The 11,671-nt window shown below is 40.5% G+C and overlaps 1 protein-coding gene across 1 annotated transcript in view; it reads right to left on the bottom strand.

Annotated features, from left to right (window-relative positions):
• Positions 1–11,671, bottom strand: part of LOC145411376 (uncharacterized) — a 37,853-nt gene that overhangs the window by 21,738 nt on the left and 4,444 nt on the right. The window contains exons 4-6 of the mRNA XM_080281407.1: positions 10,695–10,796; positions 8,577–8,712; positions 6,253–6,427 (exon numbers count right to left, since the gene is read on the bottom strand). Of these exons, the coding sequence (XP_080137533.1) occupies positions 6,253–6,427; positions 8,577–8,712; positions 10,695–10,796 (413 nt within the window). The remainder of the gene's footprint in view (positions 1–6,252; positions 6,428–8,576; positions 8,713–10,694; positions 10,797–11,671) is intronic.

Below are 11,671 nucleotides of genomic sequence, written 5' to 3'. Positions count from 1 at the left end.
CAGTGTTGCCCCACGAGAAGTGTAGAAGCCTGGGGTTAGGCAAGTTGGTCCTTACGTTTAAGATGAAAGTGACCAGCCCCACTCATCCCTGAGTGGTATTACATGAGCAATAAACCCCAACCACCCTTTGGATAGAAACCTGCACCGACTCAATCCAACTGAGGTACCTTAATTGCCCACTAAACCACCAGGTGCAATAATTTGGTTATTTGGTTACCACTCAGTGTAGTAAATGGTGTCTTGGTGTAAAGAAAACAATTGGTATAATGTTAATTTTTGCACACTAAGAAGTTGATATGATGAGGTGCCATGTGAGAAGGTGATGGGGAGGTGTTAGGAATGGAAGTAGAAAGCATGGAGGGATGCAGAAGCTGGTATCCTTTCACTGATGGAGAGTTATGACCTAGAATAATACTGTATATATTTTACCTGGCTATCATGTGATGACGATGATAATCACAATGTTAACCCACCCCGTCCAGACCGATTTTCCACCACTGACTCACCCCAATCCCAACTAATTTTGGAAAAAAAAATTTTTTGGCTCAAACCTCTGCTTTAGGTGAGAAACATCGAAAATTCATAGAGAAATCGCTCACCTGAGGTTTAAAATACTCGATACAGCTAGCAGTACTCCTTACCTTACTGGGTTTTCTATCAGGCTGGCTCCAAAGAAAACGAGTTCTGTGGGAGAGGAACTATTCCACACCACCCATAAACGGTATTTATTTATTTATTTGGTACAAATTTATATGTAGTATGAGAGTATATTGGTTTTCACACAGTAATATAGGCAATATGAGCATTGTTTCATTCACTAACACATCAGCATACCTGACCTTTTTTGGGAATATTACCTGATCATCATTTCTGACTGTTTCTTCCTCTAATGCTACGTAAACTTTGTCCTCCACACTGTCATCGATTGGGGAATCACTCTGGCCCTGAATGTCTTTACTGGTCAGGTCACTGATAACAGGTGAACTGCCGAGATAATGGCATCTGGGGGGGGGGTCATGTGGGGTAAGGCATTGTCCCTGCCTGGCATCTTGTAGAGGAAGGTGTCCCGTGTATACGTACCAAAAATCACGCGCGAAAATTGAAAGTTGTGCAAATTATGCACCTTGCAATTATGCAACGTGCTGGTACGTTGATGGGACTAGCTGTGACAAAATGTTGCGACATACCCATACGTCGACGGGATGCCTTGGGTTAATGTTTGATTATGGGCGTATTGTGGATAAGGCATGCCACTTTTTTTTTTTTTTTTTTTTTTAAATACTGTGAATGTTTATTTGGATTTACTGCTGCTGACCAGAGGTGTCTGTCATAAAAACAGATTGGCCATTACATGTAAATTTAGTAAGGTGCTTGTAATGTGTGTCAGTACCATGCTGAGTTGCTGGAAAAAAAAAAAAAAAAAATGAGGAACATAATCTGGTTGGTACTATGAACACTTGATAAAGATTCAAGCCAAAGGTTGCAAGAGGACCAAATTAAAGTATATTATTATCCATGTAAATGTACGGGACCAAGACTTTAGAATGACATGAGTCTCTAAAATCAAGAGTGGGATTAGTACAAATGGGACTATTAACCCTTACACCGCGGGCTTGTTTTGCTTTGACTTGCGGCTCCCGCGGGCATATCCGCGCTCCGACGACTCTCTAAAAATATTTGCCAAAAATCAGTTATTAGTCCTAGAATATTAAAATCACATATACTTATGGCACATACCTTCAGCTTTCTCCCTGGGTGTTTGTTGAGCCTTCGTCGAGTACCGTAGGACTTGTGGAGACCTCTGAAGTTGGGTAACAAAGTCTCCACTTTACACTTCCCGACAACTCGTAATATGATTACCACAGCCTGATATTATCACTAGAAACACTAATCTATGATTCTCAAATAGTTTGAAATCCATACTCCCCCCAAAAAACACTGTGAAAGCAATGAAAATTACGAGGGCGTATGACCATCCCACTTCCGATCGTTCGCCGCTAGTGTTGTCTATTATTCATAAAAACACTCACAGTTTATATTTCTGTTACTATATAACACTTATATATATCTGCAGTCTTTATCCATAAGTTTCCTTCAGTAATAGTAGTTTATTGTCACTGTAGGGATTCAATTTCTTTCAGTAAAATACGTAGCATTCACTTCCTCGTCCTGTATACTAGCATTGAGAGTGAATGTCACTTTCACCTTCACTCTCATAACTCATAGTATTCATACATGCTAGAGTGAAACTTTCATTACTTCTAGGGTATATACTCGTATTCTTATAATACTATGCATTTACATTTCTATTTACGTTCTCTCTTTTATTTACACTGAGTTATGCACTGTCACTTGAAGTAACTTATAAAACTATTTTCCACTGTTCACGTATATTTACAGTCATTACTTTCACTTGCTGTTTACACATTATTTACACATTACTTACAATTCCACTTGCACTGTTTTACTCAATAGAAAGATCGTAGTCACTCTTTTATCAATTGTCAGCCCTTTACCTCTTTCCACACGAGGTTTAGTAGGGGGTAAAGGTCACAGGGCCCTTTGCATGGGGGTGAAAAGTGGCTGAAGTTAGCAGGAGCAAACAGACATACCTTCACATTGGAAGATGACAGTGAACTGATAGGGGTGGGCCGGGGTGGCCTACCTAGGGAAATGCATTACTGCCAACGTCAGCCTCTTGACAGCAGCTAATATATAGCAGTGAAATGATTGGCAGGAAATCTAGACAATACATTATAAATTAGGTACTTCCAGGTGAATGTAAATATCACTTAGGCTTCTCCCTTCCCTCCTAATATGTATATTTATTACGAAAATAGATTATGCAGCATATTTCAAGGGGAAATAAACAGCGAAAATTAGCGAATGAGTGCACGTGAGGTGTTGTCAGGTGATAATTAGCCAATTCCAGGTGTATGGCACTATCACTTACCTTATTTCTTTTTTGTATATATTATTTGGTATAAGAATAGGGCATAGGGCTTATTTCAATGGATGAAGTCAGTGGAAAATTCCAGGGAAGATTTACTTAGCATAGAATACAGTGTGGTGGCCTGCAATAATTAGGTAGTTCCAGGTGAATGTAAATATCACTTAGGCTTCTCCTTTCCTTTCTTATATATATTTTTATTACGAAAATAGATTATACAGCATATTTCAAGGGGAAATAAACAGCGAAAATTAGCGAACTAGTGCACGTGAGGTGTTGTCAGGTGATAATTAGCCAATTCTAGGTGTATGGCACTCTCACTTACCTTATTTCTTTCTTGTATATATTATTTGGTATAAGAATAGGGCATAGGGCTTATTTCAATGGATAAAATCAGTGAAAAATTCCAGGGAAGATTAACTTAGCGTAGCATGGCTAGGCAGGGAAGAGGATAGGGTAATGGAGGGGGGGTAGGGAGGGGAGTCAAGAACGGGGAGAAATGGCTAAATTGTCAAGAATGGATGAGAGTACAGATGAGATTAGGAGTGCTGACTAGCGTTGGACATTGGCAGTACTGATAGATGATACAGGCCACCACTTGAAAGCCCGGGTGAATTCAAAATAACACAGAATCACAAAAGTGACGCCCCGCGGTATGATCCCTTGCTCCCAAGTGTCACGAAAGTGATGCCCCGCGGTTAAGGGGTTGAGGAATGTGTGAAGTTTGCATAAAATGAATATGATATGAAATTTAATGTGTGCAAGATAAAGAGCAGGGAAGGCTGTTGATCAAATGATAAAGAGAATGTACTCTGATATAATGGTATGGTCACTCTGAGAGAAAGGATGTGAAGAGTGGTGAAATGTGTATACAGTATATGAATGAGTTTTGAAAGTAGAGGGATGTAATACTAAGAAGTAGGTGGATGGATATGTTAATGCTTTTGCACACAGCTACAGGTTTCTGGGCAGATTGTATTGTACACAATGCTTTTGTAGTTGGAGATCTGTCTGATGGTTGTGTGACTTTTTCATTCAAAATTTAGTTTCTCAGGCTTTGTGATGCATCAGAATGCAACTTCAGGAGATAAGTTTTGTGACCCAAATAATCTTTATATGCCAATTTAAGAGGCATTTTCTAAGATGCGATTTGTCACCATGCACCTTCATGGGGTAATTTTGTGACATGAAGGGGCAATGTGAATGTGAGAATAAGCATGGTGTGGAAACTGACGAAGTAAATGAGCTGGCAAATGACAAACAGATGATGTACTGTACAGTATGCATGACACGACTGCTCATACTTTCAACAACTTGCATTACAAGTGAATGATTGGCTCAATTCACTAGGTAATCTGCTGATAATCTGTGGTAAGTTCTTGCCTTCTGTTCTGGATCACTCCCACCCCAAGTATTACTGGGAAACAGGATTATGTTGATGAGATACAGTAGTTTTCAGTCTGTACTCTGCCAAAATCAGTAATACATGACAGATGGTATTTAATTTCTATACATATCATAGTCTAGATAACAAAGTCCATTCCATGGAAATTCCAATATTGAGATAACAGTTCCAATGTCTAGATAACAGAAAAGTACATTTCTATAACTTAGTCTGTATGATACAAAACAAGTTAAGTATGATACGAGTTCTATTACTGTTCCTTACTCTGCCAAAATCAGTGATAAAAAAGCATGCAGTACTGGTACCACAAATTCTTATATCAGTCTAAGTAACAGAGTACTTTTTTATTACTTTGTTTGTATGATGCAGCAAGTTAAAGACAGTTTTGTCCTGTATGGATATAACTGTTCTGTTCATTCGGTGACAGTGTTTTATCGTGCAACATAAGTGCTATACTGCTGGTTAAGTTGTTCTTGTTTTATTAAATCAAATGTAAAGTGATGTGTTGTTTTACTATACAAAGGAAGTGATATCTATACCATAATTACAGTAAAAGTCTGATGAAAACTGCATACCCATTTCTGTGATGATGTTACTCAACACTCAAATGTACAAAAGTATATTGATACACAAAAGGACTAACTGATTGAGTTTAGAGTTACTTTTACATACTATATATGCCTAGATAATTTTGGTACAGCAGTGTTTCATGCTTACCTGGGCCAGCCATTTATTTGTTTTTATTACCTTATGGCTATTTTCCAAGCTGTGCAGTCTCCCGACCCTAAAGTCCCTAGTCAAGACCTTATCCTATGTACTTCTTCCTCTCCAAAAGGGCTGTCCCCTCCACATTCAGTTCTATACAGCAATTCACCCATTTACTCACATATTTTCTCTCCACATGTTCAAACCATCTCAACCCACCGATGCATATCATACCACTAACACTCTCCTGTACTCGGCTCAACTAAACTGAATTAACTGTATGGATGCTGCAAAAGTGAATAAAATATATTCCTGACAGAAAAAAAATCCATCCATCCATCCAGCATCCAATCCTATGTTGCCCCATGAGGAGCGTAAGTGCTCGGGGCAAGGGAAGTTAGTTCTGACATTTAAGATGAAAGTGACCAACCTCACTCGTCCCTGAGTGGCATTAGGTGAACAATAAACCCCAACCACCCCTTGGATATAATCCTGCACTGGCTCAATCTGACTGGAGCACTGTATTTACTCACTAAACCACCAGGCACCATAATCTGGTTATATGGTAAACACCCAGTGTAGTAAATAGTTTCCTGGTGCACAGGAAACCATTTGGCTTGTCACTCAGTGTAGAGTCACCCATAAGCTGGAGGAAGGGGAAAGAATGAAGGAGAGAAAGATGGAGAAAGGAATATAAAGTCACCTATAGGCAGAAGGAAGAGGAAAGAATGAATGAATGAAAGACAGAAGAGGAGGGAAGGAAGAGAGGAAAGGGCAGACACCAAAAGCAGCACTACATCGAGTGAGTGGATGATAAAATATCCTCATCCTCATCCGGACCTCCTTTCTCATCCTAAGGGGGGGTGAGGAGTAGCAGCATCCAGACAGCTAAAGTCTGCCCAATTCAATGGGCCATGCTTTCATTCACTCAACATTCAAGCCCACAGAATCCTGGCTCCATTTGATGGGACAAGTGTCACCAAGTACTGTAGCTTCAGGTATACCTACCTGACAGAGTCAAATCGGTCACGTTAAAGAGAAGTGCCACATCCCCAGTCACGCACTTCTCAGCACGAAATTCACCCAGCCAGCTCGATCTCTTGTCAGTCCCTTAACCTCACCAACTTCCATACCTCTCTTCCATAATACTTTTAATGATACATTAAAGTATTCTCTTCATACAGTACAGTACCTTTATTATCTGTCCCTGCACCCTCTCTTGGGTTGGTGGGTGTCTGAAGCACAACATGGTGGAGGAGGAGGTGGTGTGAAGATGAGTTTGGGCGGCGGGAGGAGAAGGTGATTGTGCAAATGTGGCCACACTCGTCTTCCACCAGTCTGTACTCCTTTATTCCACTTCTGTTATGCTGAATTAAAAGGTATTAATGTATTTTTCATCCCTCCATTACCTCTTCCATGTATTTAGCTGAAATGACAAAAAAAAATGCATACACTATCTCATTAAGTGAAACCTAGCATCAGAGTTGTGAAGTTGGAATCATGAAGTTGTCTGTTTTTGGTTGGAGCCGGAGTCAGAGATGGTAAAATTCCCGTAACTCTAACTCCGAGCTTTTTGCTTCTGAAATTGTATCAATTATATCTTTTCAATACTTTACTCAACTTATTTCACAACCATGTATGACGGTTTATTTGTTATTATGCAAGCATTATATGTAGAGAATTTAAAATGGGGGCACTCACCATCCACTCACTTGATGTAGTGCTGCTCTCGGGTGTCTGCCCTTTCCTCTCCTCCCTCCTTCTGTCCTTCCTTCCTCTTCTGTTTTCTTTACTTCATTCTTTCCTTGCCCTTCTGCCTACAGGTGACTTTACACTCCCTCTTGTGTCTTTCTTTCCTTCATTCTTTCCTCTTCCGTCTGCCTGTGGGTGACTCAACACTGAGTGACAAGCCAAATGATTTCCTGTACACCAGGAAGCCATTTATACACTGGGTGGTAACATCAATCAATCATTCATCATCCAATTTAAGATAAGACTGACCAGCCTCACTCATCCCTGAGTCGCATTATGTGAGCAATAAACCCCAACCACCATTTGGATATAAACCTTCACTTGCTCAATCTGATTGGAGCGCCGTGATTACTCACTAACCATCAGGCGCCCAAATCTGGTTATATGGTTACCATCCAGTGTAGTAAATGGTTTCCTGGTGTACAGGAAACCATTTGGCTTGCCACTCAGTGTAGGGTCACCCACAGGCAAAGGAAGAGGAAAGAATGAAGGAAAGAAAGACAGAAGAGGGAGTGTAAAGTCACATGTAGGCAGAAGGACGACGAAAGAATGAAGGAAAAGACAGAAGAGGATAGAAGGAAAGAAGGATGGAGGAGAGGAAAGGGCAGACACCCGAGAGCAGCACTACATAGAGTGAGTGGATGGTGAGCGCCCCCACCTACCGTTAAGTATTTATACACTAGGTGGTAACCATATAACCAAATTATAGCACTCAGTGGTTTAGTGGGTAATTAAGGCGCTCCTTTGAGCTGGTATAGGTTTATATCCAAGGGGTGGTTGGAGTTTATTGCTCATGTAATGCCACTCAAGGATGAGTGAGGATGGTCACTCTCATCTTAACTGTCGGGACCAACATGCCTAGCCCTAGGCACCTGCACTCCTCATGGGACAACATAGGATTGGATGACAGATGGACAGATGGAAGAATTGCATCTATAAAATTCATGAATATTATTCATTTACCTGCATCATGTCCATGTGCCATATTATCAGTACAATACTGTACATACTCGTCAGATTCAGAGTCAGTCGTATTTGTAAAATTTCTTGAGTCAGAATCGGAATCGGGAATAATTACTGACTCCACGACTCCGCCTATGATAACAATGATTCTGTCGCTTCTTAAGTCCACTATGAGTAAGAAGACTGCTATTACCATTTTTAAATTAAATGTTATCATCATCCAATCCTACATTGCCCCATGAGAAGCGTAAATGCTCAGGGCTAGGTAAGTTAGTCCTGACATTTAAGATGAAAGTGAACAGCCTCACTCATCCCTGAGTGGCATTACGTAAGCAATAAACCCCAACCACCACTTGGATACAAACCTACATAGGCTCAATCCGACTAGAGCTCCTTAATTACCCACTAAACCATCAGGTGCCATAATTTGGTTCTATGGTTACCACCCAGCCTAGTAAATGGTTTCCTGGTGTACGGGAAACCATTTGGCTTGCCACTCAGTGTAGAGTCACCAACAGGCAGAAGGAAGAGGAAAGAATGAAGGAAAGAAAGACAGAAGAGGGAGTGTAAAGTCACCCGTAGGCAGAAGGATGAGGAAAGAATGAAGGAAAGAAAGACACAAGAGGATGGAAGGAAAAAAGGATGGAGGAGAGGAAAGGGCAGACACCCAAGAGCAGCACATCGTGGAGTGAGTGGATGGTAACCTTCCCCACCTACTACATTTAAATGTTATCAGCATAAGAAATTATTTACTGTGCTTACATCTGACAACACTTCATGAAGATCAATACTGTAACTGACCTTATCATCACACTGTACAGTCCAGACATAATGACACAAATCCTTTGCCAAAACTTCTACATCCTTTAACTTCAGGTAGCTTGATGTCTCCTGAGTCCATGCAACTAATACACTGCACTGCTGTCCAGTACCAGAACTTCCTGAACACATACAATTATCAATATCATCATCAACATTATCAGTACCATCACCATCAAGCTAACCCAATTTCCCAGATTCAGATGGAGGGAGAATATACACTGCATGACTCTTTGATTTCACAAAGGACAAAAAATCATGGGAGAAACTAAGCTCCAGATATGATGATCCCCTCTTCTGAAGATGAATATGAAGACTTAGGATTTATTCTTATTGATTACACAAGGGTCACAGAGCCAGACAATGTTTTCTGGGTCTATAAGGTAAACAATCACTTTTCTGGGTAATTAGAGATAATAAATGTTTTCTGGGTCATGAAAGTAAACAAATGTTTTCTGGGTAAGGCAGAAAATATTTTCTGGTTCATTAAGGCAGACAGTCAATGTTTTCTGGGTCATTTGGCAGAAAACCCAATTTTCCAAGTCTCAGTTCTTCCCTAAAATATGACCTGCAGTAGAGTGCTCGTCATTCAGGTCCCAATTATACAGTACCCTCGCATCCAGTACAGTATTTTTGTCAGACAGTACTACCGTACTGGACTAAATCCGTACTGGACAAACAACAGAACTTAGGGGAAAAATGAATAATGCCAGACAAGCCTCGAAGCCCCAAATTCAACCTAACAACATTTTGACACAAATAAGATTTTACCAACCTTTAAGGTGAGTGGTGATGGGCACAGGGGGAAGGGAGAGGGGTTTCCAAGGTTATAGGAGGTCCTACTGACCACCTGGAGCAGGGCCTTCAGGATCCTGAGGAGGCCTCTCTGCCTCAACCTTCTTCATAAATCCCTCATAGTCACACATTGACACATCGTCATCTTTGTCATCATCGGGAAGTGCAATACACTCAAACCTCGATTTAAGGGACCTCCATTTGCGGGATTTCGGATTTAAGGGACTCCATGTTCTACCTGACAAATGGACGGAACCATTCAAAAAGTCCACTGCTTGAACATTAATATGTTTCTTTAAAAAGTACCTTAAAATAATATTCATAATCACATAAATAAATAAAATCACATAAATAAATAAAATAAGTGAAACAATCATTGCATTTCATAATACGGTTGTCTTTATATGTGGTAAAACAATGGACATTTTCAAGTAAGGGACATTTTCTAGTAAAGGACAAGTTGATTCCCCATTTAGTCCCTTAAATTGAGGTTTCAGTGTACCTATACTTCAATTTGACTGGCACAGGTCACGAGTCACAAGGAAGACGTACTAGACTGGCGTGGCAGTACTAGGGAAATGTTCCTCGGTGTTGGCCATCTTCCCACGCGCGAGCAGGTAGTAGTACTGGACGTAGCACGTCAATACTACAGAAGAACTCCTCGGACTTGGCCAACTTTGCGTGGCTGATCCATACTAGCCCAACAAATCCGTACTACAGTAATAAATAATTTTTTTTTTTTGCCGACCATACTGGACGAGAATAGTACTGGACAAATGAGTACTGGACACGTGGGTATGTATTACTGGGTGACGAGGGACAAAAGAGAAACTAACTTAGTCTGTGCATCTAACCCGTAGGCTATGCCACCTGACCACACATTCTAGTTGCAAGATGAATATGTTAACCTGTGCACCACTGACTCCCTTCCCCCTCCCCTTCCTGTGATGTATGAGCCTCAGTCATGGACAAAAATTTCCTTAATATTTAACTCTTCTGCTTTTCACTTTCCTCTGCTGGCTATTATTCCTAAACTGACAGAGGCTTGGTAAGTTTCTTAGCCACACATAACAAAACTGTCACATCACACTGTCATCACACTGTATTAACATGTATGTTTCATAATGTCTCAGATTCAACTGGCAGCACTGGACTTTTTGTACAAGTATCAGTAAATAAGCCTGGATCATCAAAGAACTAAATCAAAAGTGAAAGTTTGCTTATATCAAATTTTTACTTTTATCAGACTGGATCCTCCTACAACTAGTTCAATACAGTTGTCTTGATTGAAGTAAAGTTGGATACTGTAACATTAATGTCTTACCTGCTGACATGCTGCAAAACTCGGCTGATTCTTGAGCTAAGGAAAGAATCCGTGCTACATTCATCATCTGCGATGCTGCATCTCTGTTAATGACAAACTAAACACTATTCCAGAACAATATAATGAAAACTTATTTAGCTGACTTTACTATTACAAGGACCAGTAATGAATTTTTAAAAAACTGTAGCAGTCTCTCCAAACTGTAAAGACTATAGTCTGCGGGGAAAAAAATCCACCTAAGTATCATCATCATCATCATTCAATCTTATGTCGCCCCACAGAGGAGCGTAGGAACCCGGGGCTTGGAAAGTTGCTCCTGATATTTAAGATGAGAGTGACCAGCCTCACTCATCCCTGAGTGGCATTACATGAGCAATCAACCCCAACCATCCCTTGGATATAAACCTTCACCAACTCAATCCAATTGGAGTGCAATAATTACCTACTAAACTACCAGGAGCCAAAATTTGGTTATATGGTTACCACCCAGTGTAGTAAATGGTTTCCTGGTGTACAGGAAACCATTTGGCTTGTCACTCAGTGTAGAGTCACCCACAGGCAGAAGCAAGAGGAAAGAATGAAGGAAAGAAAGACAGAAGAGGGAGTGTAAAGTTACCTGTAGGCAGAAGGACAAGGAAAGAATGAAGGAAAGGAAGACAGAAGAGGATGGAAGGAAAGAAGGATGGAGGAGAGGAAAGGGCAGACACCCGACAGCAGCACTACATCGAGTGAGTGGATGGTGAGCACCCCCACCTACCACATTCCACCTACAGTAAACTAAACTCTCAATTATCCAACGTAATTCAAGCGAGCCCCATACCAGTTAAATATTGCATAGTACCCCCATCAACTCAATATTCGGCATCAAACCAGATACTACATTACTATCTGTCTTGTACCTCTATCCTAAAAACTCTCCCAGGAGTAAATGATGAAAATTAAGCATAATATACAAAAA

The sequence above is a fragment of the Coenobita brevimanus genome, chromosome 89 (genome assembly GCF_032717465.1).
Source record: "Coenobita brevimanus isolate Jiangsu-jjx chromosome 89, ASM3271746v2, whole genome shotgun sequence".
In the NCBI taxonomy this organism is placed as follows: Eukaryota; Metazoa; Arthropoda; class Malacostraca; order Decapoda; family Coenobitidae; genus Coenobita; species Coenobita brevimanus.
This window is presented reverse-complemented; position numbering and strand designations above follow the sequence as displayed.